The 27,591-nt window shown below is 40.1% G+C and overlaps 1 protein-coding gene across 1 annotated transcript in view; it reads left to right on the plus strand.

Annotated features, from left to right (window-relative positions):
- The first annotated feature begins 9,411 nt into the window (after positions 1-9,411).
- adgrl4 (adhesion G protein-coupled receptor L4) overlaps positions 9,412-27,591 on the plus strand; it is a 28,640-nt gene continuing 10,460 nt past the window's right edge. Inside the window, exons 1-7 of the mRNA XM_064989062.1 lie at positions 9,412-9,514; positions 10,037-10,186; positions 14,586-14,735; positions 17,855-18,004; positions 18,289-18,359; positions 18,676-18,855; positions 19,115-19,298. Coding sequence (XP_064845134.1) covers positions 9,469-9,514; positions 10,037-10,186; positions 14,586-14,735; positions 17,855-18,004; positions 18,289-18,359; positions 18,676-18,855; positions 19,115-19,298 — 931 coding nt within the window. The 5' untranslated portion in view covers positions 9,412-9,468. The remainder of the gene's footprint in view (positions 9,515-10,036; positions 10,187-14,585; positions 14,736-17,854; positions 18,005-18,288; positions 18,360-18,675; positions 18,856-19,114; positions 19,299-27,591) is intronic.

A 27,591-nucleotide genomic window follows, 5' to 3' on the forward strand; every position in this document is an offset into this window, starting at 1 on the left:
GCAGTGATTTTGCAGAGAGCCACATCAATTTACAGAAATACTCATAATAAACATTGCTAAACGATACAACTGTTATGCATGGAATGTTAGATCCACTTTTCCTTAATGCAACCGCTGTGTCAGATTTCAAAAAACCTTTACGGAAAAAGCACACCATGCAATAATCTGAGTACAGCACTCAGAGACCAAAACAACCCAAACAGATACCCGCCATGTTGTGTAGTCAACACAACAGAAATAGCTTTATAAATAGCATTATAAATATTCACTTACCTTTGATGATCTTCATCAGAATGCACTCCCAGGAATCCCAGTTCCACAATAAACGTTTGTTTTGTTCGATTATGTCCATCATTTATGTCCAAATACCTACTTTTTGTTTGCGCGTTCAGCCCAGTAATCCAAATTCATGACGCGCGATCACTAGGAGCATGTCAACCGATGTATAGAATCAATCTTTATGATGTTTTTAACTTAGCTTCAATAATGTTCCAGATGGAGAATTCCTTTCAGAAATGCAATGGAACTCAAGCTAACTATCATGTGAACGCGCGTGGCTCTCTGGCAGACCTCTGACTCATTCCCCTCTCATTTTCCCCCACTTCACAGTAGAAGCATCAAACAAGGTTCTAAAGACTGTTGACATCATAGACACTGTGCATTCAATAGGGAATGAGTTGAAAAACTACAAATCTCAGATTTCCCATTTCCTGGTTCGATTTTTTTCAGGTTTTTGCCTGTCATATGAGTTCTGTTATACTCACAGACATCATTCAAACCGTTTTAGAAACTTCATAGTGTTTTCTATCCAAATCTACTAATTATATGCATATTCTTTTATGGCTGATTAGCAGGCAGCTTAATTTGGGCACGCTTTTCATCCAAAATTCCCAATGCTGTCCCCTACCCTAGAGAGGTTAAACAATTTAAAGGCAATGCTACCAAATACTAATTAAGTGTACGTAAACCTCTGACCCAATGGGAATGTGATGAAATAAATAAAAGCTGAAATAAATCATTCTCTCTACTATTATTCAGACATTTCACATTCTTAAAATAAAGTGGTGATCCTAACTGACTTAAGACAGGGAATTGTTACTCGGATTAAATGTCAGGAAATGTGAAAAACTGAGTTTAAATGTATTTGGCTAAGGTGTATGTATACTTACGACTTCAACTGTACATGTTTGCTTCAAAAGATGCTTTCTTGACACAGCTTCTTGTTACACCACCCAAAATGTGAGAAGACTGCAGTGCAGAGATGGCCGAGGGCTCCCTCGTAGTGAAAATGACTAAGCTGAGGAATGAGAACAAAGTCTGAGGACAAGTCCAGCGAGCCAACTCCTTCACCATCAACATTACCATCATCAAACCTGTCCCTATCAACTAACTCTTGTCACGTTCTGACCTTTATTTCCTTTGTTTTGTCATTATTTAGTATGGTCAGGGTGTGAGTTGGGGTGGGCAGTCTATGTTTGTTTTTCTATGATTTGGGTATTTCTATGTTTCGGCCTAGTATGGTTCTCAATCAGAGGCAGGTGTAATTAGTTTTCTCTGATTGAGAATCATACTTAGGTAGCCTGGGTTTCACTGTGTGTTTGTGGGTGATTGTTCCTGTCTCTGTGTTTGCACCAGATAGGGCTGTTTTGATTTTTCACGTTTCTTGTTTTGTTAGTCTGTTCATGTGTAGTTGCTTTATTAAAGAACCATGAATAGTAACCACGCTGCGTATTGGTCCGCCTCTCCATCAACTCAAGAAAACCATTACAGAATCACCCACCACAACAGGACCAAGCGGCGTGGTAACGGGCAGCAGCAGGAGCAGCGAAATAAAGACTTCTGGACTTGGGAAGAAATCCTCGACGGGAGAAGACCCTGGGCAAAACCGCCCCAAGGTGCAGCAGGAGAAGCGGCAGCAGGAGCAGCGTGAGGAGGAATGGACATGGGAGGACGAATTGGACGGAAAAGGACCCTGGGCACAGCCTGGAGAATATTGCCGCCCCAAAGAAGAGCTGGAGACGGAAAAGGCAGAGAGGCGCTGGTATGAGGAGGCAGCACGGCGGTGTGGATGGAAGCCCGAGAGTCAGCCCCAAAAATGTATTGGGGGTGGCACACAGGAAGTGTGGCGAAGCCAGGTAGGAGACCTGCGCCAACTTCCTGTGCTTACCGGGGGCGAGAGAGACTTGGCAGGCACCGTGTTATGCGATGGAGCGCACGGTGTCCCCAGTGTGGGTGCATAGCCCGGTGCGGTACATACCAGCTCCGCGTATCGGCCGGGCTAGAGTGAGCATCGAGCCAAGTGCCATGAAGCCGGCTCTACGCATCTGGTCCCCAGTGCGTCTCCTTGGGCCGGCTTACATGGCACCAGCCTTGCGCACTGTGACCCCGGTTCACCTGCATAGCCCAGTGCGGGCTATTCCACCTTGCCGCACTGGCAGGTTGACTGGGAGCATTCAACCGGGTAAGGTTGGGCAGGCTCGGTGCTCAAGAGCTCCAGTGCGCCTGCAAGGTCCGGTCTATCTGGTACCACCTCCACGCACCAGCCCTCCGGTGGCAGCCCCCCGCACCAGGCTGTCTCTCCGTCTCATCCCTACAGGTGCTCCCGCCTGTCCAGTGCTGCCGGAGCCTTCCTCCTCTCCAGCGCTGCCGGAGTCTCCCGCGTGTCCAGCGCTGCCGGAGCCTTCCTCTCCAGCGCTGCCGGAGTCTCCCGCGTGTCCAGCGCTGCTAGAGCCTTCCTCCTCTCCAGCGCTGCCGGAGTCTCCCGCCTGTTCGGCGCTGCCAGAGCTCCCGCCCCTCAGCCCAGAGGCGCCAGAGCCCCTCAGCCCAGGTCCCGAGCTGCCCCTCTGTCCCGAGCTGCCCCTCTGTCCCGAGCTGCCCCTCTGTCCCGAGCTTCCGCCCCTCTGTCCAGAGCTTCCGCCCATCTATCCAGAGCTTCCGCCCCTCGGTCCAGAGCTTCCGCCCCTCTGTCCCGAGCTGCCCCTCTGTCCAGTGGGGTCATTTAGAAGGGTCGCCATGGTTAGGAACAATAAGGCGGACTAAGACGATGGTGAAGTGGGGTCCGCGTCCTGCACCAGAGCCGCCACCGCGGACAGACGCCCACCCAGACCCTCCCCTATAGGTTAAGGTTTTGCGGCCGGAGTCAGCACCTTTGGGGGGGGGTACTGTCACGTTCTGACCTTTATTTCCTTTGTTTTGTCATTATTTAGTATGGTCAGGGCGTGAGTTGGGGTGGGCAGTCTATGTTTGTTTTTCTATGATTTGGGTATTTCTATGTTCACTTTTCAAAGGATTTAAGAAAAAAAAATACTTGTATGTGTTATGTACCACAATTAGGCCAAGTAAGGCCGACATCTAAAATTAAATAAACCACTCCTAAATGAATCAACAACAGGCCCGTAACAGTATGATAGAAGTGGGGGCATCCTGGAATCAGCAGAGTATCAATCTGGTATGATTTTGCAAAAAGATATGCCTCAATACATGACGCCTCAGTGGATACATTGCATTCAACTGGGTGGAAGATTAACCTCACACTTGATGTCTAGAGAAATGCATCAAGGATATGATGCATAAGTGAGTACATTGCATTCAGTGGGAGGAAATAATCATTGCACTGTGGAGACAGACAAACTAATCCCACAATCTCCTCTCTTTCTTCTTTCTCTCTCTCCCTTTGCCTTCCTCTGTGTCTCTACTTCTTTATCCCCCCTCCCCCTTCTTTCACCCCTTCAACCTCTAACCCCTCTCTCACTTCCTGCCTCCCTCCTGCCCTCCATCTCACCCTTTCTCCCTCCTCTCTATCTCTCAATCTCATGCATGTAAATTATGCACATGATGCCTTTCTCTAGGAATCCATATTGTGTTGCTACTCTCACCCCCATTGAATGCAATGTTTAATGACTTGTGAAGTTGTACCACTTTGATGCTTTTTAATGATTTCATCATATCCATGTGGAGAAATGGAAAGAAGCGAAACATTTCAGAGCTTTATTTTCCAATTAGTTTTTACAATGTCATTGTGTATCAAGCACCTCCAAGAGGTTTTAGCATTTACAATTAATGAGAGATTTCCTGACTTCAAAGGACTGAAGAGGAAGGGAGCAAACAACATTGGTTTGTTCTAGACAACATCTCTTCCTTCCTCTCCGTTAGCACAGTGTCAGAGTGAGACATTCGGATGTTTTTTTCCTTCAAACATTTGACCCAGAACCAGACCTGGGATAACTATAGTTTTAACTATGCTTTGTGGAAATGAACTATTTTTCCAGGGGAACAAATACTTACTTTAGGGGTGACTACAACTATTTGAAAACAGATCCCAAAAAATGACTACTTTTGAAAACTATTTGAATACAGATCTCAGGAAGTGACAACTTTTCTGAAACTATTGGATTGGCTGTATCTGGAACTTGTTGAAGATAGAAATATAATGTATAGAGCACACACAACCTCCTACACTATTCCAATCTATCTGAACGTCATATTTGAACTACACAATACATTTCTATTTTTGTGAATGTCAATTTTCCTGAATGTCCATTGCCTCAGGTGTACATAATCAAATCAAACCAATGATATGTTGTACGCATTAGTATAAATAAGTTGTGACGCTCAACTACTGTATAACTCTTTCAACATGCCACTGAAAAGGTTGAAAGCTGCAACTCATTTTATGATACCTGAAAATACTGCAGAGTAATTCAAAGCCATTTGCAAACATTGCAAATAGCAAGTTGAATGCTTAGCAAAAACAACTTTGAAACTCTTTGTCCATTTGAGGGTAAGTGTTCTTGTTGAAACACACACTATACCATTTTAAAGGGATAGTTTTATTCAGAATACAAACTAACATCATTGCCCACCTAACTTGGCTGTAGTTGATTGAAGAAGGCAGTGATGGGATATTTAGTTTCCTTTAGACACATAATAGCCATATCTTGTTACTGTTAGTATTCTCAACAACTCTTAACATTCAACTGTCATTGTGCCTGTGTAATACAATTGTAATTACATCTGGAGCAACATTTCATTAGCATACATAATACTTTGGTAATTGCATAGCAATGAGCTGAGAGTTTGCGTAACTACTGCACACAAGAGGAATGGTGACTGTTCCTTATTCCAATTGTAATAACTCCATTATTATGCAATTAAAAAGCCATTTCCAAAGTCCTATGTAACAACAATGTTGCTATTGTAATAATCACACATTTACTACACATGTATAAGAACTTGATGTCAAGTGTTACTGTATTACTGATTATGAAAATACATTTCTTAGTCATTTTGAAGCTGCAAAAGTGGTCTAATCTAATGTTTCAGTGATTCCATGTCCCTAATTTATTTCATATTCGGCTATATGCTATATTAAGAAACATATCTACGTAGATGTAGCTGATGCACCACTAAATTACATTTTCTCTGGTAAACGCAATAGATTTTGGTCCCACGTTTAAGTCACCAGTTCATATTCCTTATCTCATCATTTTGTTATGTGTGACTCAGATGTTTGGCATGAGACTTTCTCCTCACCGCCCATAATCTGTTTCTGTCTGTTTCCCACACAAAGAATAGGGTAATTTTGACATTAACAGTGTCAAATAACCATAAATAAAACCACCAACTGAGTGTTACTTCATGCCTTATCTTCAAATGCACATTTGGTATAGAAACATGAGACAAAAGGCTTTATCGTTTTGCATGTATGGCTGTTTTTAAACACAACTAGACTCTGTTGATAGAAATATGCTATCATTCTAGGGCATAGCGGTGGCATCATTTTTTTTTAACAATGGCAAATTGACCGATATTTCAACACATAGCACATGGCTATTCATTATGACAGTGCATTGTGATGTGTGTAATGTCTGACAAGAAACAGTGAAACACCATTCCATACAATGAAATTTGGTATCATTAGAAAATGTGGTGTTATGGAGACGGTTGTCATGAATACCACCGAAGGTGGCTCCCCTTCCTGCTCGGGTGGCGCTCGGCGGTCGTCGGCACCGGTCTATTAGCTGCCACCGATCTCTTTTTCCTTTTCGTTTGTTTTTGTCTAATTGTTTTCACCTGTTCCTTGTTGGGGTTTTGGGATGGGTGTTATTTAAGTTTGTTTTGCCAGCTGGTGTTTATGCGGGCTTGTTGGTTGTTAGGTTTGGTGATGTATCGTGTTTTTGTTTTGGGTTTTCGCTGTCCAGTGTTTGTATCTAGGTTTTGGGTTGGTTTAGCGCCAGTGTTTTGGGCCTTCACCCATGTTTTGGACCTGTTACGATTTGAAGGACATTAAAGCGATTTCCCGTTCATTTCGCTCTCTGCATCTGACTCCTCACTCATTTCACTCACCCGTCATTACAACGGTATAGCCGGTCTACCCCCAGCAGGCATTTCACCCAAAGCCCTTCCTTGTTTTCTTGATTTCATTTAATCTAAATTAATTTTCATAATGTTTCTGTTGTTTGTGTTGCGGCCACTCTATCCTGTTGTATTGTTTGGTTTGGAATTAGGCCTATACAATGCTAATTAGCAAATATACTGTTATTACTCATGAGAACTCAAAAGTATATATGCTAAAATCCTAGTCAATGTCTGCTTTAGAAATAGTTATGAGCATTATGTATGAAGGTGTTTTGCCTGTGTTTATAAACTGGGTAGTTTGGATACTGCGTTCCTGCCGTGTGTATCTCAGACAATACACCATGGATATGACAAAAAAAATACTTCTTTACTGTTCTGAGTGTTACATTCCCCAGGAAGAAACCAAAAATTGTCGCTCAAACAGAAGGGGGAACTAACAAGGAGTCATTAACAACAACCTAAATTAAACAGTTGTGGCTCTAGAAGGGGTTATGAAACACACTCATGGGAGTGAAAGTTGACTGCCAACAACAACTGGGACCTAAAAGACACCCACCATGAGTGCCCACTAAATAAAGGATATTTAAAAAAAAATCACATAGGGAGAGCAAACTTAAGGTGTTAATAACAGCTAACATTTCGATGGCAATAATAAATAGATATGCCAATAGTGGACAACCTTGTTTTACTCCTCTAGAGAGTTTAAAACTTTCTGAGATGTAGCCATTATTTACTATATAGGGTTACTATACATAACTTTAATCCTCCGAGGTGAGGATTTACAGATTTACTCCCGTGTACATCTGTGTCACGGCTGGGGTCCGCCCCTATATATAGACCCAATGCCCGCGACACACGTTCTCCTTCATTTTCTCAGCGGACGTCCATATGGTTTGAGGTACACATTTTCTGAAGTTCACTTGGTAAGTCACTAGTAAGTGTAACATCTTAACGGAGTTACTCCATTATATGGTGCTGTTTTCACTGCTTGGATATTAAACCGACTCAGTAATATTGCAGTTGGTGTAAAACAAAAACAAAAATAATAATAAATCAAATCCATTACCTGGTTGCTGTTTCTTTGTCTGCCTGCTTTTCCTACACAGGTCTTCCCCATTTTTTTGCAGAGGTACTGGGCAATATATTCCTCACCGGGTTCCTATTCCCCCAAGCGGGTCACGACATAAGCTCTCCCAGGGCATTGGACCCCTGCTCCGTGGCCTTGTTGGCTTGGCTGAGCTCATGGCTGAGCTTATGGCTCCCCTTTATGAATTCTGTATTCACTGCCTGGGTTTGAGCCACAGTAAGCTGTTAGTCCCTCTACTGGGCCTAGTGTCCTTCCCAGGAAGCATAGCCGGAGCCACCACAGGCAGAGCCCCTCTGCTGCCAGTCCTGGACGGGGGCAGTAGTCGGATTGCTGAGACCACCTTGAATGGAGGGCATTTGCCCTGCATCAGGAGGTTGATAGCTTCGATGGCTATTCCCTGTTGACCAGTGATAGGCTGTTCCTGGGGGTCGATGCTGGCACTGTTCACCACCGTGAGCAGGGCTACTAGGCTGACAGGCCATCAGAAGCCAACAACGGGGCTTCATTGCCCCCAAAGGCTTGAGAGGTTATGAGGAGCCTACTCACTCAGGTAGCCACTGCACTGGACATCAAACTGGTGGACAGTGATGACTCTCCATCTGTCCCCATCTCTGCTGAGTTCCGCAAGGCCTTGCAGGAGAGTACACAGGAGTAAATTTGTAAATCCTCACCTCGGATGTATCCCTCCGCTGCGGAGTGATACCAATTTATTGGAGTGATCCATATAGCTCACATAAACATGGTTACATGCGTAACCTTTGTTATGGTACCTATTCTATTAGCATTTTTTTGTGCGTGATGTCCAAATCATCCTGAAGTATTTACATTTGATTGTGTATCTCAACAAAGTCACTTATAGACAATTTGGGCATAATGCATGGAGAATACTTATATAAGTATCATAACTTTCATGGGAGTTGTGCTACAAATTATAAAAGTTTAGCATTTGGAAACAGTGCCAGGGAAACTAAAACAAAGCATAGATTTATGTCATACCTTGTCCAACATATAAAGTGTTACCAATAAGCCTTTTAATTTTGGACTTGCACCAGTGTGGGGTTTTTTTCCAATCTTTCTGAGAATTTTCCTAAACAATTTTGATTGTATATCACCCATCATTTAATGACCCTACAACGAATTTTGCAGGCTAAAGTGTAGGGTACGTTTACTTACATTTTCCATAAAATTTGTTTGGAAGACCCTATACCCCAAAAGTCCTCATTTAATTCTACATGCATGTAAATGAACTGAGCAACTCAGCCAGCGAAATGGTCCACCACTGGGAACTTATCAAAGGGATGAAGAGTGAATTAATAGCATGCAGGAAACCATTACTTTCATTTTCCATATTAAACATTTACAGTATAAGATATTCATATTCCTTAATTCAATTACTTGGCAGCTTCAGAGTGGCTTAGTGGCTATCATCTTCTTGATTGCTAGTCTGGAGATCATCTGAATAAAATTAATGAAAAGATGCGTAAATACTGATGCAAGTTAGTCGAGTGCATTGAAATCAGTGTTACATTTGTAGGAAGACATCTCTGGAATTTGTGTACAGTGTCCTAGAAAAAGAGGGTGTTGTTCTTCACTGAAGTCAATGTTGTTCAGCTAGTGTTTCTGTTTCTTTTGAGAACAATGTCCTTGTGGTTTTGTAAAATGGCCACCCCAGATGCACAATAACATTACTACTTAAAGAACACTTAGTATTGAGATGGAGTTGAAAGAAAAAGCCACCAAATAGCAAATCATAAATTGTAAGAATGTATACTCTTATACTACAGCTACAATAAATGTAATTAGGAAGCCAGACTATACTGGTTAATAAGCATTCTCTTATGTTGTTGATTAGACTCCATTGTCATGGGACGGTGGCGTGTCCCCAGTTGAATGTTTGTGAAAGCTGATTAAAGATCAGGACAGGAAGGGTCAGGTTTAGGGAAACAGGAAAAGTGACGCAAGGAAATGGACCACGTCACCAGCCACAGAGTTTCAGCTAAAAGTATTTCTGTCCCAAAGCAAGTATGGAGTCTTTGCTCAAGTCCCAGATGAAACTTATACTTTTAGCAGGTAAGTGAGTCTATCCATTCTTCTGTCATATAGTATGCACTGTAGCATAGCAGACCCCTTGAACATGATACAAATACACATATGTTTTTTGCCATTTCCGTTATGTGTATGTGGGATTTACCAGAGAAAATAATCAGGATGCATGGCGGGATATTTTTTATCCCAAATTCCAGGTCTCCTGGCCTTTTAGTGATCATAGTTGAATAGATATAATCAGGAAATTTGCAGTTGTGCGAGTCCATTTCAATATCAGTCTAACATTACTTCTGAGTAGTTTATTGATGTTGAGTAGGCTTACATATGATTTTTCTCTTTCTGTTATTATGTTACCATTTGCTGAAAATGTAAACATTCTTAGTCATAATAGCATAATATGATTGTATGCAACATTCAATACCTACCATAGTTCATGGTACCATTGTTCCTTCCATATTGATGAGTTAATGCTGATCTAATAGTACATTTTTTTTCACATATTTTAATCAATTCACAAAGCAAATGTATTCTATTTTTATCTCATAGCATGGCTTTCCAGTGTTATAGACCCATGCAGATTTTATGACATTTGTCATACATGCCATCAACTTGCCTCGTGTAAAACCCTGAATGGATCCAATAATGCCTGTTACTGCAACCGTGGATACACTGGCGACGGAACCAAGTTTTGTAATGGTAAATATAAGTTCTAGATTGTTTACAAACCTATACAGAACAAGGTTAATTAGGCCTATGGAATACATAGCACTTAAAGGGACATTACACTCAGGTTTAGACCTGATAGGTAGTCTAATGCCTCAACCCCAAATAAATGAAAAAAAGAGGCTCTATTTTAGGCAATATTGGGTGATTATCCTTGCATTAATTCAGGGTTAAAAGGGTGTATATTACTGGTCTGTAAAGTAAAGTTGCATAATGATGTCTGCGGCTAAAGGCACAATCCGATATTTGTGTTTTAGTCAAACAACAGCCACCTGGTTGGCTGTAAAGCTGAGGGGATGTAGGATTTTAACCATAGTTCATAGAGGATGCTCTGGATGCAAGGACTGAGAGAGTCCATACGATCAACAGGATTTTGCATAGTGTTTAGTTGAGGCTATTTGTTTGTTTACAAAGACTCAAATGGACACCATTAATATAACAATGGAAAAGTTGGGATAAAACGGTTGTACTCAGCTCATTTGGGATTTAGAAGTTATATTATTCAAGCATATATATTATTAAATGAGATAACCATTGAAACTTTTAAATCACCACGTTTAACACCAACACAAGAAGTATTAGCTTTTAACACTCAGAGTTTTTGTAACTCTAGGTGAAAATATTCATGGCCAACACTGGTTATTGTTGCATTCAATCTACACTGGTGTAAAGTGTGAAAAACACTCCAACATTTGACTACCTTTTAACACTAGGAGTAAACTTGAATCATAATCAGCTGATTGTACTTGGATCCTTACTGCATACATGTATGTACTGCTTCACATATATGGAAAACTTTTAGCCGGTGGTAGCCATTTGTCTTATATCTTTCAACAGCAGGCGTACTACCATCATCAGGTCTGCAGGTTTGCAAAAATGAACACTTTCTCTGTCCTGTTTAACAATGTTAAGGCTGGAATGTAATTTACACACTGTCTTTGTTTACAAATTACTGCCTGAGAACACTTGCTATTCTTAAAATTGGAAGAATCTACAGTACCTGTGAGAGGAGTCCACTTGGTGGTAATTCAACGTATACCCAAAACCAATGAGCCAAAACCAATCTGTAATTTAATTTGCGTAAGTACAGCAATGCAGGTTCAATTGAAATGAACCCGGGGTTCATCTGTCCATGTGGACTGGAAGTTACCCAAATCTAATTGGAAATATACACTTAGTATACAAAACATTAGAAACACATTCCTAATATTGAATTCCACCCCCTTTTGCCCCCAGAACAGCCTCAATTTGTTGGGGCATGGACTACAATGTGTCGAAAGCGTTCCACCGGGATGCTGGCACATGGTGACTAATGCACTGTTGTGTCAAGTTGGTTGGATATCCTTTGGGTGGTAGACCATTCTTGATACACACAGGAAACTGTTAGGCGTGAAATACCCAACAGTGATGCAGTTCTTTACACACTCAAACCGGTGTGCCTGGCACCTACTACCATTTCCCATTCAAAGGCACTTTCATCTTTTGTCTTGCCATTTCACACTCAACGGCACACATACAATCTCAATTGCCTCAAGGATTAAAACTCCTTCTTTAGCTACACACCCAGTGAAAATACATTAGGACATTAATTCAATCAAAAAGGGCTTATTTTTCGACTGCATCGCTTTTAAGTAGAACAACACTTGACATACATGTATTCCCATGGTAGAAATGGTCAGATTGAGAATTGAGAAGGGAGAAGAAAAGTATATCACCAATCGTACCCGTTTTTGTGGCAAAACAATGTTCGACATGTTAGCAAAGGAAGTTAGCTAACAAATAATAACATACTCAGCAGTGAACACAGCTTTTTAACAGTGTCACTAAAAATAACTGTCTCACTAATTCCTTATTATGTATTTAGTATTTTTATGCTGCATTTTGTGAATCAGGGCTTCATTGTAAAAGGGACATTGGTCTCAATGGAACTTCCCTGAATAAATGAAGGTTTAATGACATGCTGAAGAAAGGTTAGACAGCTAACATATTGTTAGGGTAACAAACAATTTGGCCATTTTGTTTAGCTCCAATATTGACTTAACTTTATTACATACACTGATTGTACAAAATGTTAGGAACAACACTTCTTTCCATGACATAGACTGACCTATGATCCCTTATTGATGTCACCTGTTAAATCCACTTAAATCAGAGTAGATGAAGGGGAGGAGACAGGTTAATTTTAAGGATAGGACCCTTTTTTTCAATTTTCACCTAAAATGACATACCCAAATCTAACTGCCTGTAGCTCAGGACCTGAAGCAAGGATATGCATATTATTGATATCATTTGAAAGGAAACACGTTGAAGTGTGTGGAAATGTGGAATTAACGTAGGAGAATATAACACATTAGATCTGGTAAAAGATAACACAAAGAAAAAAACATGATTTGTTTTTTGTACTGACATCTTTGAAATGCAAGAGAAATGTCATAATGTATTATTCCAACCCAGGCGCAATTTAGATTTTGGCCACTAGAAGGCAGCAGTGTATGTTCAAATTTTTAGACTGAACCAATGAACCATTGCATTTCTGTTTAAACTGTTGTATCAAGACTTCCCAAATGTGCGTAATTGGTTTATTAATACATTTTCAAGATCAGAATTTTGCACTCTCCTCAAACAATAGCACGGTATTATTTTACTGTAAATTGGACAGTCCAGTTAGATTAACAAGAATGTAAGCGTTCTGCCCATATCAGATATGTCTACATCCTGGGAAAAGTTCTTGTTACTTACAACCTATGCTAATCACATTAGCCTATGTTAGCTCACCCATCCCATGGGGTGAACCCCGAACCCGTAGAGGTTAATTAGCACCTTATGGGCACCATCCTCTCAGGCAACTAGCACAATTATTGTAAACCTGGTTCAATCATGAATCATTCCTAGAGTTTTTTCCCCCCAACATATCTATTCTATTGAAATTGTAAACATCAACGTGTGTTTATCATAACAAAAGGACTGAAATGTGAAAAAGTATTGCTCCTGTTGAAAGTGGTCAAATTGTATTATTGCTCAAGTTCGTCTGTCAGCCAACATTGTTGCATTTAGGTTTGTGGGGCACTTTTGCTTAGTATTCATATTTCCTTATCTGATCATAATCATGGGAGTTTACATATTCAAGGGCCCGATGTAAATGAAACTGTGGTAATATAAACATACAGTAAATGGCTTCTACATGGAAATACAGTACAAATATGGGTTTTTGAGAATTGAAAAAATAATTTTGAACAATATATCACTTCATTAATATAGAGCAAAATTGATGACCCATTAAATGAAATATTCCTATTCTAAATTTAAAGATAGTCCATAATTTTAAGGTACATTATAATTTTTGCTCCACCAATGAAATGTTCTTAGATTCTAGAGAATAGATATGAGTGGGGAACTATCCCTTTAAGACAGTCAACCTGAGTACGTCATTTTGTTTATATCCCTAATGCATATTCATTTTGCTGCCATTGTACTGTGAAATCCAATTGAGCTATCCATAGGCTACTCAGAGAAAATAGAAGCCAGCCATTGTCATTATGGAACCCTTTCCTACACAGTGTTTGTGTTAACAATGGCGGTTCAGAGGTGTGGAATCTTAAGGTCATATTTCATCCTGAATATTGTCACCTCCCTTTCTCAGAACTAAGGATATCCCTTCCCGGACAGGCTTTGTACACAAGGTACAGTGGGGGAGGATGACCAGTATATTCATCATAACTAGACAGATGAACACAACAATTGAAAGTCCTATCGGATCACTTCCAATAAACACTGTGAATAGCTCATGCAGGTGTGTTTTGATGTGAACTGGCATGGTGAATATCTGACGGTTGCCAGATTTTACAAACCAGTTACAACCAGGATGAACTGTGTGCACAGCAAGCTATATCAATGTAGTTAACTTGTATGGGGTCGTAGTAACGTTCCTTGTAAATCTAACTATGACTTGTCTCAGTAATGTTTGAATAATAACCCCTTGTTGATACAGTTGATACTGATAAACAGCTCCTATCCCAAGGCCATCAAATTGTTAAACAGCCACCACCCTTCCCTCTGCCCAGTACCCTAGTCTGCCCCTCAGTAACAATTACTAGCCAGCTACGACGGGTATTCGACCCTGCACCGTAGGGACCTGTGCACTATGTACATAGTCATTGATCACTGGTCACGTTACCATACCTACCACTGTAAAAAAATATATAGATTTTAATTTTGTATTATTGTGTGCTTGTTGACATTTACTACATTGATTGATAGGTTCAGGGAACATAAAGACATTTCGCTGCACCCACCATAACACCTGCTAAACTGTGTAAGCAGCATCTACAATTTAAATGTATTTTGTTTCTGTGTCCTTCTTCCATCATAACAGATGACAATGAATGCCAAAATGTCACTAATATCTGTGGAAACAACAGCAACTGTACCAATACAGAGGGCAGCTACTACTGCACCTGTGCCTCAGGATACACTTCAACCGGGCTGAATCACTTTCAACCAAATGACGGGACAGAATGCACTGGTATTATATATATATATATTTATATAGTACCAGTCAAATGTTTGGACACACCAACTCATTCAAGGGTTTTTCTTTATTTTGCTATTTTCTACATAGTATAATAACAGTGAGGACATCAAAACTATGAAATAACACATATGGCATCATGTAGTAACCAGAAAAAGTGTTAAACAAATCAAAATATATTTTAGATTCTTCAAAGTAGCCACCCTTTGTCTTGATGACAGCTTTGCACACTCTTGGCCTTCTCTCAACCAGCTTCATGAGGAATGCTTTTCCAACAGTCTTGAAGGAGTTCCCACATATGCTCCAATTTATCCCAAACCATCTCAAAATGGCTTAAGGTCGGGTGATTGTGGAGGCCATGTCATCTGATCCAGCCCTCCATCACTCTCCTTGGTCAAATAGCTCTTACACAGCCTAGAGGTGTGTTGGGTCATTGTCCTGTTCCAAAACAATGATAGTCCGACTAAGCGCAAACTAGATGGGATGGCGTATCAATGCAGAATGCTGTGCTTTGAATTCTAAATAAATCACTAACAGTGTCACCAGCAAAGCACCCCCACACCATCACACCTCCTCTTCCATGCTTCACGGTGGGAACCACACATACAGAGATCATCCGTTCACCTACTCTGCGTCTCACAAAGACACCACGGTTGGAACCAAAAATCTCAAATTTGGACTCATCAGACCTAAGGACAGATTTCCACCGGTCTAATGTCCATTGCTCGTGTTTCTTGGCCCAAGCAAGTCTCTTCTTGTTATTGGTGTCCTTTGGCAGTGGTTTCTTTACAGCAATTCAACCATGAAGGCCTGATTAACGCAGTCTCTTCTGAACAGTTCATGTTGAGATGTGTCTGTTACTTGAAATCAGTGAAGCATTTATTTGGGCTGCAATCTGAGGTGCAGTTCACTCAAATTGACTTATCCTCTGGGTCTTCTTTTCCTGTGCCGGTCCTCCTGAGAGACAGTTTCATTATAGCGCCTGATGGTTTTTGCCACTGTACTTGAAGAAACTTTAAAAGTTCAATGTTTTCCCATATTCTTAAAGTACTGATGGACTGTCGTTTCTCTTTGCTTATTCGAGCTGTTCTTGCCATAATATGGACTTGGTATTTTCTGTATACATTTACCAACCATTCCTTGTCGCAACACAGCTGATGGGCTCAAAAGCATTAAGTAGGAAAGAAATTCCACACACCTGTTAATTTAAATTCATTCCAGGTGAATACCTCATGAAGCGGGTTGAGAGAATGCCAAGTGTGTGCAAAGCTGTCATCAAGGCAAAGGTGTCTAATTTGAAGAATCTAAAATCTAAAATATATTTTGATTTGTTTACCACTTTTTTTGGTTACCACATAATTCCATATGTGTTATTTCTACAATGTAGAAAATAGAAAAAACAAAGAAAAACCCTGGAATGATTATGGGTGTCCAAACTTTTGACTGGTACATTCGGAAAGTACTCAGACCACTTAACTTTTTCCAAATTTTGATACGTTACAGCCTTATTCTAAAATTGATTAAATTGTTTTTTTTCCCCTCTCATCAATCTATACACAACACCCCATTACAATGAAGCAACAACTGTTTTTGCAATTTAAAAAATATAAAATACAGAAATATGACATTTACATGTGTTTTCAGGCCCTTTAATCAATACCTTGTTGAAGCACCTTTGGCAGCGATTACAGCCTTGAGTCTTCTTGGGTATGACACTACAAGTATGGCCCACCTGTATTTGGGGAGTTTGTCCAATTCTTCTCTGCAGATACTCTCAAGCTCTGTTAGCTTGGATGGGGAGCGTTGCTGCACAGCTATTTTCAGGTTCAAGTTCGGGCTGGGCCACGCAAGAACATGCAGAGACTTGTGCCGAAGCCACCCCTGCATTGTCTTGGCTGTGTGCTTGTCCTGTTGGAAGGTGAACCTTCAGCCCAGTCTGAAGTCTAGAGCAGGTTTTCATCAAGGATTTCTCTGTACTTTGCTCCATTAATCTTTCCTTTGTTCCTGACAAGTCTCCCAGTCCCTGCCACTGAAAAACACCAACACGGCATGATGCTGCCACCACCATTCTTCACTGTAGGGATGGTGCCAGGTTTCCTCAAGATGTGACGCTTGGCATTCAGGCCAAAGAGTTTAATCTTGGTTTCATCAGACCATAGAATCTTGTTTCTCATGGTCTGAGAGTCTTTAGGTACCATTTGGCAAACTTCAAGTGGGCTGTCATGTGCCTTTTAATGAGGAGAGCTTCCATCTGGCCACTCTACCATGAAGGCCGGATTGGTGGAGTGCTGCAGAGATGGTTATCCTTCTGGAAGGTTCTCCCATCTCCACAGAGGCACTCTGGAACTCTGAGTGACCATTGGATTCTTGGTCACTTCCCTGACCAAGGCCATTCTCCCCCGATTGCTCAGTTTGGCCAAGCTCTAGAACAAGCCTTGTTGGTTCCAAACTTCTTCCATTTAAGAATGATGGAGGCCACTGTGTTCTTGGGGACCTTCAAAGCTGCAGACATTTTTTGGTACCCTTCCGCAGATCTGTGCCTCGACACAATCCTGTCTCGGCGCTCTACGGACAATTCCTTCAACCTCATGGCTTTGTTTTTGCGCTGACATGCACTGTCAACTGTGGGACCTTATATAGACAGGTGTGTGCCTTTCCAAATCATGTCCAATCAATTGAATTTACCACAGGTGGACTCCAATCAAGTTGTAGAAACATCTCAACAATGATCAATGGAAATAGGATGCACCTGAGCTCAATTTCGAGTTTCATACCAAAGGGTCTGAATACTTATGTGAATAAGGTATTTCTGTTTTTTATTTGTAATAAAATGTGCAAACATTTCTAAAAACCTGTTTTTGCTTTGTCATTATGGGGTATTGTGTGTACATTGAGGAGGAAAAACACAATAAAATCCATTTTAGAATAAGGCTGTAACGTAACAAAATGTGGAAAAAGCCAAGGGGTCTGAAAACCTTCCGAATGCACTGTATATATCCGTTTTTTTCTCAACATTACAACACATATTTAAGAAACTGATATTCTAGATTTTTTCTCAGTTTGAAAATGTCATTCATCATTAAAAAATACCCTGTTATTCTTTTTACTATTAGATATTGATGAATGCAAGAACGACCAAATCTGTGGGCCATTCTCACATTGCACAAACACAAATGGATCTTTCTCTTGCACCTGCCAAAGAGATTACATTTCTACTTCAGGCACTAAGCGATTTCATACAGAGAATGGGATAATATGTCAAGGTAAGTCTATCAATTCACCCTCAAAATTTTGAAACCAAAGTTGAGGGAATTGGGGGGATACATTATTAAAATTATGTGAGGATACCATATTATATAAAATCTTAATAAACAAATTGTGAGCAGTGTTATCTTAATCTTTTAAAAATTAAATATGTAACAATTGTGGTATGTCCTGGTGATATCATAGTTGTAAATATTTAAATATTGTTAAACAAACAAGCAGTTTTGAGGTTACTCTAGCAGACTGTTAAATTAATATGATGATTCCATATGTTGTATTCCAGAGCATCCCAAGAAAAATTGTCATGACAACGTTGTGTGCCTAACACAAAGTGTCAACAGAACACTTGAATATGTAAGTACTCCAACAAATGAACTAGGAAGGCAGTACCACTTATAATATATAATAGGACAGTGCCCTCTGTTGGTCACTATATAGATATTTAATTGGTACATGTGTTTATCAATCAGGATCTCCTATTAGGAATATATGTTAATATCCATGTGTAGAAATGTGCATAGGTCTGAACACTTTTTGTGGGAATAACTTAGCTTAATTGTCTGCTTTGCTTTAAGATTTAGTAGACATTTTAAATTGACCATCCTATTTATCCTATTTGGAGAGGAGGCATCCATTGGAGCTTACTTAATCGTGTCTCTTCCATTTGTAGATCAGAAATCTTACAGATCTTCGGAGCCTGCTGGTGGAGATTGAAAAACAGACGTCGGGAGAGCTGACGTCGGTGGATGTGATCTCCTATGTGGAGGCCCTCTCTCAATCGGTCTCGCTGATGAGCTCTGGGAAGAAGAATCAAACCGCCAAACCAGCCGTGACCAAAGCAACTCTCAGAGTAATCTTTATTTACACTAGCATTGTTATTGCTTTTTTTAAAGTAGGATACTAAATGTTCTTGGTCTAAGGGTATATATATATATATATATATATATATATATATGGTTTCTGTCATCATTTGTAAGGCTACTTAAACTTTGCTGCGTATACATTAAAACAGAGAAAGGGTTGTTCAATCCATGAAAATAAACTGTATGATTTGTCTTGTTTCTTGATATTCATAAATGCTTTTGTTTGCCTTCCTTTCTATTCCACAGACATTTTTACATGTGGTGAACAATTTGGTTGAGAAGGATGAGTTGGTGGCCTGGAACAGACTCAAAGAGGAGCACCGGGACCACACCATAACCAAACTCTTACACACAGTGGAGGAGAGTACTTTGGCACTGGCCAGGAAATATAAAGCGACAACTGAGATTGAGATCAAAGAGAAAGAAATGGGTAAGAAGAGCATCACACCCATGTCTCTTAGCACGGACACACCTGTAGCAGTTGTCGGCCGAGAGCAGGGGCATTTCTAGGATTTAAGGACATTGGGGGCTTAGCCCAAAGCCAGAGATGGAACACTAGTAGGGTAAAAAAAATAAAAAATAATTACAGCTAAATGCATAAATCTGGTGCACTTTGAGATGAATATTGAGAGATTAGATATTTATTAAGAATTTGTACAAAAAAAATAAATATTATAATAACTAGAAAAGTACATTTCCTGAAGAAAATGTGGTGTGCATACTAGCTTGTGAAGGATTGATTAATTGAGAGGATAGGATACCCTGAACATGTGAAAGTTGGTTTGGTGTCTCCAGCGTGAACGTTTCAAGAGTTACTAATGGTGGGTTATTTTATGCAAATCTTTGCAAATGTATGTAGTTATAGTTTATAAAAGTGTTTAAGAATTTGAAGTCAGGATAGCCTTAACATCTGAATGTTGGTTTGGTGTCTCTAGCTTGAACAGTTCAAGAGTTACTGTTGGTGAGTTATTTTATGCTAATTTAATACATATTTTTATAGTTTCATTTGATACGTTTTTTTATGAATCGGAAGTGAGTATAGCCTTAACATGTGAAAGTTGTTTTGGTGTCAACAGTTACTGTTAGGGAATTATTTCATGTAAATGTGTGCAAATGTATAGAATTATAGTTAATTTACATAAGTATAGTTGAATTTAACGTTAGGATAGCCTGAACATGTAAAAGTTGGTTTGGTGTCTCTAGCTTTAACGGTTCAAGAGTTACTGTCGGTGAGTTATTTTATGCTCATTTATATAGTTATAGTTGATAAAGATCTTAAAGAATTTGAAGTTAGGATAGCCTGAATGTTTTAAAGTTGATCTTACCAAGCCTACCTACATGAATGCCTACAAAAAGGCTTAGCCTCTTGTAATTAATTTAAAAAAACACAAGTATGCATGTTGGATTTATACATTAGATTGCAGGCAATAAGATGCACCAGACAAATTGGGAAGAAATGTAATAATCAAAGAAGTACAAGGAATAACATTACTATTCTTTCTGACAAGCATATCCTATAATATGAAAGACAATCATAAATAATAGGAATTGGTCCACTGACTTACATCAACTAGTGTGAAATAAATATATGAAACAGACAATCTCCTGAAGACAACATGGCATAACATAAATCTACCTAGGGCTACACCCAAATTAGGCTGTCTATCTATTTTCCCTACTCCCCCCATAGGACAAAACATATACTTCTGGATTCACAATCTCTTTGTCAATGTGCCATCTTCAACCAAATGTGTGCCTGTCCAGTTACCTGGGGGGGGGAGGGGGGTAATTCCAAAAAGATGGTTTAACAAATTCAGGATTCCCTGAACATATCCAGCTTACCTTAACCAGATAATGGAGTCTGTGATTTCTTGGTTCCAGAATGGCTGCCTCTCCTTGAAGTAATTAGACTAACCGAAGTGCAGATTGGTCGATCTGACAATTGGCGCGTGCACACGACATTCAAAAAGGTCCTCATGTCGATGACATAAAAGTACATAGATATGGAGTCAAAAGACAGAGCCCAATAAGTCCACAACAAGAAACACTTGTAACAACATACAACAAATATGTTCACTTATTTACCCCAAAATAGTAATACAGCCGCCACAGCAAAATACAGCCTGACAGAAAATTGCAAACAGAGTAAATGTGTAAGTGAACCGGCACTATTCCAATATCTAATAGGCCTAATTTACACATGGGTGATTAGTAATAATGCTTTCACTTTATAGAGCACTTTTATTGCCACTTTGGTGATATTACATGTGAAGGCTATATACCAATATATAAATTGTGGTAGCACCACAATTAACACCAGAAATGTAAAACATTTTTTTATCATGTTGCCTAGTGTTGTTCATTTGAGATTAGCAAAACATCGCTGGCAGTCAATTGACCACAGCCAACAGTGCCTGCAATTCTGTAAAAGTTCTCCTTGATTATATGGACAGGTTGATGGCCAAAAATTATTCAATGCGAAGCAGACTCTTCTTATGGCTCTACACACAATTGCCTTTCCAAATCATTCTGCATCACCCAAATTGTACAGGAAACTTTGTGGGGGAAAAATCACTAAAGTAATGCACAGAGTTTTTAGGCCTGTTGCAGTCAAAGCAAAACTGTATTGGGTTACATTGGCTATGTAGGGGTTGAGTAAATTGGCCAGATATATTATTGTGTGGAAAAACTATAACTTTCTAAAAGAAAATCTTCTGAATGACCTAAAGGATCTATTCGAGATCCAATAATTCCTTCCATTTGTAATACAAGGCGAACAATGCAGTCTCGGGTGTCAATTGTATTTTCGACAAGAATCTGATTGGCGGAGAAGCCCTGTCTTTATTCATCATTAAAGGTTAAGATCAACTTAACCTAGTAAGTAGCAGGTTTGCTTCAAAGCATTCGTTACCATTGCTCAAAGTTTGGTTTGACAGATTTCTCTAACTGTAACGGCGTTCTTCGTTTATCGCAAGAAAGTCGGACCGAAATACAGCGTGTTGGTTACTCATGTTTTTTAATGAAGAAAAACGGAACGATACATGAAATAACTAATAAATACAAAAAACAACAAACGGAACGTGAAACCTAAGTTGCAGCCTATCTGGTGAAACTACACAGAGACAGGAACAATCACCCACGAAATACAAAGTGAAACCCAGGCTACCTAAATACGGTTCCCAATCAGAGACAACGAGAATCACCTGACTCTGATTGACAACCGCCTCAGGCAGCCAAGCCTATGCAACACCCCTACTCAGCCGCAATCCCAAAACTACAAAACCCAATACGAAATACAATAACATAAACCCATGTCACACCCTGGCCTGACCAACTAATTAACTAAAACACAAAATACTAAGACCAAGGCGTGACACTAACTTACTAATCAGGCTTTCTGGAATACCACTCAAGTTGTCAGCTGATAAGGTAACATGACTTAACCAGCTTGTTTGTTATCAAACTAATAGGCTACAGTCCGTGAGTAGCATAGTTTTAAAACAGCCCACGAAATGGTTTATTTATCTCATGTTTCCCTCGAATTTGCAATAGAAAAAACAACAACAGCCTATCTCTGGTAAAATGAACCATATCTTTTGAACAGCTTGGGCACACAGTTTTCAGTAAAGTATTGAGGAAATCATGAAGGTCACGAAGCTGTGCTTATTTTTTCCCTGTGGCATTCAGGTTGCACTATGCAGGCACACATATTTTAAAAGATAGTTTATGCCTTTTGAAAAAGTAGACTGCTGAAAATGAGTCAATGGACGTGAGTTGATGGGTCCAGAGTGATCCACTGTGTTGTGGAATCTCGACCAATCACAGCAGGCACTGCTAGCTGTGCTTCATTCCAAGGGCTTCTTGCAATGCTTACTCTTCTACTTATACCACAAGTGATGCAGGTTTATGGACCATAATAGGATCATCATAGGATGCCACCTTTCCAACGAGGCAGTTTGTCAAATTTCTGCCCTGCTCGAGCTGCTCTGGTCAACATGGCTCAGCTGCGGTAGTCTACACAAGCTTACAGAACAGGACTGCCAAGTGCTGAGGCTCGTAGTGCGTAAAAATTGTGGGACCACCTCCATATCAATACCCATGATTTTTTTATGAGATATTTGACGAGCAGGTGTCCACATACTTTTTGTCATGTAGTGTAGCTACTGGATTTCCCTGACTCTCCCTCGGCCCGGTGAAGTGCCCGCCTCCCCCTCGCTTTGGTATCTAACACAGCCTGCACTCTTTTAAAAGTTTTACCATCGGATTGGCCCCCGCCATCAATCTGTAACACGGAATCCAAACCGGCTGTGCGAGTGCGCCATCGTGCATAAATGTATTTGTCCCCCACACCAAACGTGATCACGAAAAGCAGGTTAAAATATCAAAACAAACATTACATTAATTTGGGGACAGGTCGAAAAGCATTAAACATCAATGGCAGTTTAGCTAGCTAGCTAGCTTGCTGTTGCCAGCTATTATTATTTTAATTTTTTTACCCCCTTTTTCTCCCCAATTTTGTGGTATCCAATTGTTAGTAGCTACTATCTTGTCTCATCGCTACAACTCCCGTACGGGCTCGGGAGAGACGAAGGTCGAAAGTTATGCGTCCTCCGATACACAACCCTAACAATCCTCACTGCTTCTTAATACAGTGCGCATCCAACCCAGAAGCCAGCCGCACCAATGTGTCGGAGGAAACACCGTGCACCCGTTGCCAGCAAATTTGTCCTGGGATATAAACACTGAGTTGTTATTTTACCTGAAATGCACAAGGTTCTCTACTCCAACAATTAATCCACACATAAAATGGTCAGCCGAATCATTTCGAGTCATCTCTCCTCCTTCCAGACTTTTTCAATCTTTGAACTTATACGGTAATTGGCATCTAAACTTTCATAGTATTAAAACGACGACCAGCAACAAAGTTTGTTTTTCAATCACCCACTTGGGTATAATCAATGAGGAGATGGCACGTGGGTACCTGCTTCTATAAACCAATGAGGAGATGGGAGAGGCAGGACTTTCAGTGCGATCTGCGTCAGAAATAGAAAAGAGTTCTAATTTAGCCTTTGGCAGCGCAGACGCTCGCGAGCAGTGTGGGTGCAATAATTGAATAACATAGATTTCTACATTTATTTTGCAATGCTCGCTCACGCGACGCAAGCGGTGTAGTCAGGGTATAAGTCTGCTCTCTCTTTGCTTTTCATCTGCATTTATGTTTTAGTTCTGTTATGTTGTGTTGTGTTGTGTTCCAGCTGGTTTCCAGAAGTTGTGCTCTAGCTTGCCGACGATAACCATGGGGTTTGCTAGGCTGGCTAGGCTAATACCTAGTTGGCGAAATAGCTAACAGTAGCTGGCTGGCTAAGATAACTTTATATAGCTACCATTCTTTGATAACTGGATTACTTTAATGTAAATGTAAACGAGGTGTTGATAGTGACTGGCTGACTCATTCAGTGCTAACGTCAGCAGGCTGACTAATAGAGCTAACGTTAGCAGGCTAGTTGGCTAGTAACCTTGCAAGTTGATTTCTAACAATAAATTCATAAAGCATTTGCTTGTAAAATTGGCTGAAAATGTAATTGAATCCAGCATGGGTGCAATGAGTGCCAAATATTTGGTTTAATTTGAAGTTATACATTTGAAGTTATTTCTGTTGGAGTTTATGTTATAGTGAATGGGCTTGCTTGCCAGGTCCTTCATATTACATCACACCCCAGAAAAACATTTTCAGACATGACTTTGGCATTCTTCAGAATTCTGATAGAAAAATAGAAAAGTGAGGTGTAACTTTGCATTGGGTCTTTGCATGTGCATACTAGTGCAAATCCATATGTTAAGTGTGGTGACATTTATGCTACTCAACCTTTAATGACGGAATATATTTGAAACTTAACGCACATTAACTTTTATATGACAAATAAAATTATAATTATGATATAATTATTTTATCTATAGGTGTGAAAAAGGTGTTCATGCATTGATAGGCACACCAAAGATGGCATTAATGATAAGAAGTAAAATGAAGATGGCACTTCTAAAAGCCTATTTCACACCATAGACTCCTTCTTCATTTTGATTTCAGCACAAATTCTCGAGCCTGGATTTTGAATCGTGCATGGAAAAAGTGGATCATTCAATGAAGACATTGGACCTTGTTAGTTACTTTAGTTATCTAATAAAACAATGGTCAAATCAACACGTTTGAAAATGTTTCTCGCTTTTAGTTTTCTCGGCTGTTCATGCACCAGATTGGAATGAAACTTTTTTTGTTCAAGTAAGTAACGTTTCTACTTTCCTTCATTTCTGTGTAGTTTTACTTGTGTAATGTCAACAAGGACAATAATGCAAGCTAGCTAGCCAACCTTAGCCAGCTAATTAACGTTCCTTGGCTATCGAGCTTGTTAACGTTAGCTAGCTAAAAACATTAACATGGCCGTTGCTAGCTAGCTAAATGCTGTTAAGTTGCTATCTTATTGTGTCCTTGCTAGCCAAGTTACTTAGCTAGCTAGATTACTAACGTTAGATGGCTTGCTAATGTTAGTTAGTCAAGGTTGTTAGCTAGCTAGTTAACTAACATGATATGTACATTCAGAGGAGAAAATAGCCCCTTTATTCATGTAGCTAATCTGGTATGGGTGGTAGGGAAGGGAAATATGTTAACATAGTGTGCCATTTCTAATACTTTCTAATCCTACATTTTGTAGCTTTGGTTTCTGCTGTAATGGGTGCCAAGGACCTGAAGTCGACGGTGTGGCGGATGCTACCTTGCACCATCTTGCCATCGCCACAAACTGGATAATTGCATGCTGCTACTGGACAGTATGTTGTCCAACTCACTTTGCACATGGGAAAACAATGTCCACTATGGATATCCATGTGGGCAATTTAATAATTTGTTGTATATTGTTTATGTACAATGTCACTTATTTGATTGCTTTACTGTCACTTTTTTTGCCATTGCACTGTCAATAAATGTATTTTATTTTTATTTATTTATTTGTCGTCACCTGTTGATCACCTGTTGATCCAGTGAACCAGGACTGGCCTTAGTTATCATATATGTTTTGGACACACATAATCAAACTGAAAAAATTGCTTGCCCCCGGCTGTAGTGTCGCCTGTCGGGAGAAGGGTGGCTGGGTCATGTGAGAAAAGTGTCACGTCAGCGGGAGGAACATGGCTGCCACGTGACTCATGCAACCTATCAGGAGTTCCCCGTCAATGAGGACGATGGGCAAAAAAACTGTTACACGGCACCTGACGACGTCCTTCCGAGTGCCCATTGCTAACTGGGTTGTTGTTCAACGCGACGTGCCATTCCATAATGGCTGCTGTGGCTACTGCTTGCTAGCTAGCATGTTTAAAAAACAGCAGTTGTTCAGCCTTCTCAGTGTAACAGTTGGGATAATGGGATAATTCAGAGTACAACGCATTTCTCATCCCGATATCTCATGTCAACTCCGCAGTGTCTTAATATACACAGGAAGCCTGTCCGACCCTAGTGCGTCTGTAAGCCAGCTGGTCGGCTCTGCTTGCTAACGTACAACTTGCAATTTAAAAATTATTCGACCATCAAAAGGTTTGGGGCTGGAGTAAAAACATATGGGGTTGATGTCCCAGAAGCCCACATTGTACAACTTTTCCCTTTAAATTGACAGCATTATGCTGGCTCCGGAGTTGCCAGCTTAGTACTGCAATATAAGATATATAATATATATATAATATAAGCAGAGATGCTGTAATATATTTTTACAATACTATTTTCCTTATTGTAAAACATTACTGCAGTAGAAATATCTGTTATAAAGCAACATTACAGTATTAAGCTGGAAATTCTAGTGGCAGTATAATGCTGTAAATGTACAGTGTAATTTTCCCTGAAATCTAAATGTGTAAAACAAAAACATACAGTTGATGTTGAAAGTTTTATACATACACTTAGGTTGGAGTCACTAAAAGTTGTTTATCAACCGCTCCACAACCGCTGCCAAAACTATAGTTTAATTCACTGTATCACAATTCCATTGAGTCAGAAGTTTACATACACTGTATTTACTGTGCCTTTAAATAGCTTGGAAAATACCAGAAAATGATGTCATGGCTTTAGAAGCTTCTGATAGGCTAATTGACGTCATTTGAGTCAATTGGAGGTGTACCTGTGGATGTATTTCAAGGCCTACCTTAAAACTCAGTGCCTCTTTGTTTGACATCACGGGGAAATAAGCCAAGACCTCAGAAAAAAATGGTAGACCATTACAAGTCTGGTTCATCCTTGGGAACAATTTCCAAATGCCTGAAGGTACCACGTTCATCTTTACAAACAATAGTACGAAAATATAAACACCATGGGACCACACAGCCGTCATACCGCTCAGGAAGGAGACGCGTTCTGTCTCCTAGAGATGAACGTACTTTGGTGCAAAAAGTGCAAATCAATTACAGAACAACAGCAAAGGACCTTGTGAAGATGCTGGAGGAAACAGGTACAAAAGTATCTATATCCACAGGAAAACGAGTCCTATATCGACATAACCTGAAATTCCGCTCAGTGAGAAAGAAGCCACTGCTGCAAAACTGCCATAAAAAAGCCAGACTACGAATTGCAACTGCACATGGGGACAAAGATCGTACGTTTTGGAGAAATGTCCTCTGGTTTGATGAAACAAAAATAGAACTGTTTGGTCATAAAGGCCATTGTTATGTTTGGAGGAAAAAGACGG

Source organism: Oncorhynchus masou, chromosome 15, assembly GCF_036934945.1.
Source record: "Oncorhynchus masou masou isolate Uvic2021 chromosome 15, UVic_Omas_1.1, whole genome shotgun sequence".
Lineage (NCBI taxonomy): Eukaryota > Metazoa > Chordata > Actinopteri > Salmoniformes > Salmonidae > Oncorhynchus > Oncorhynchus masou.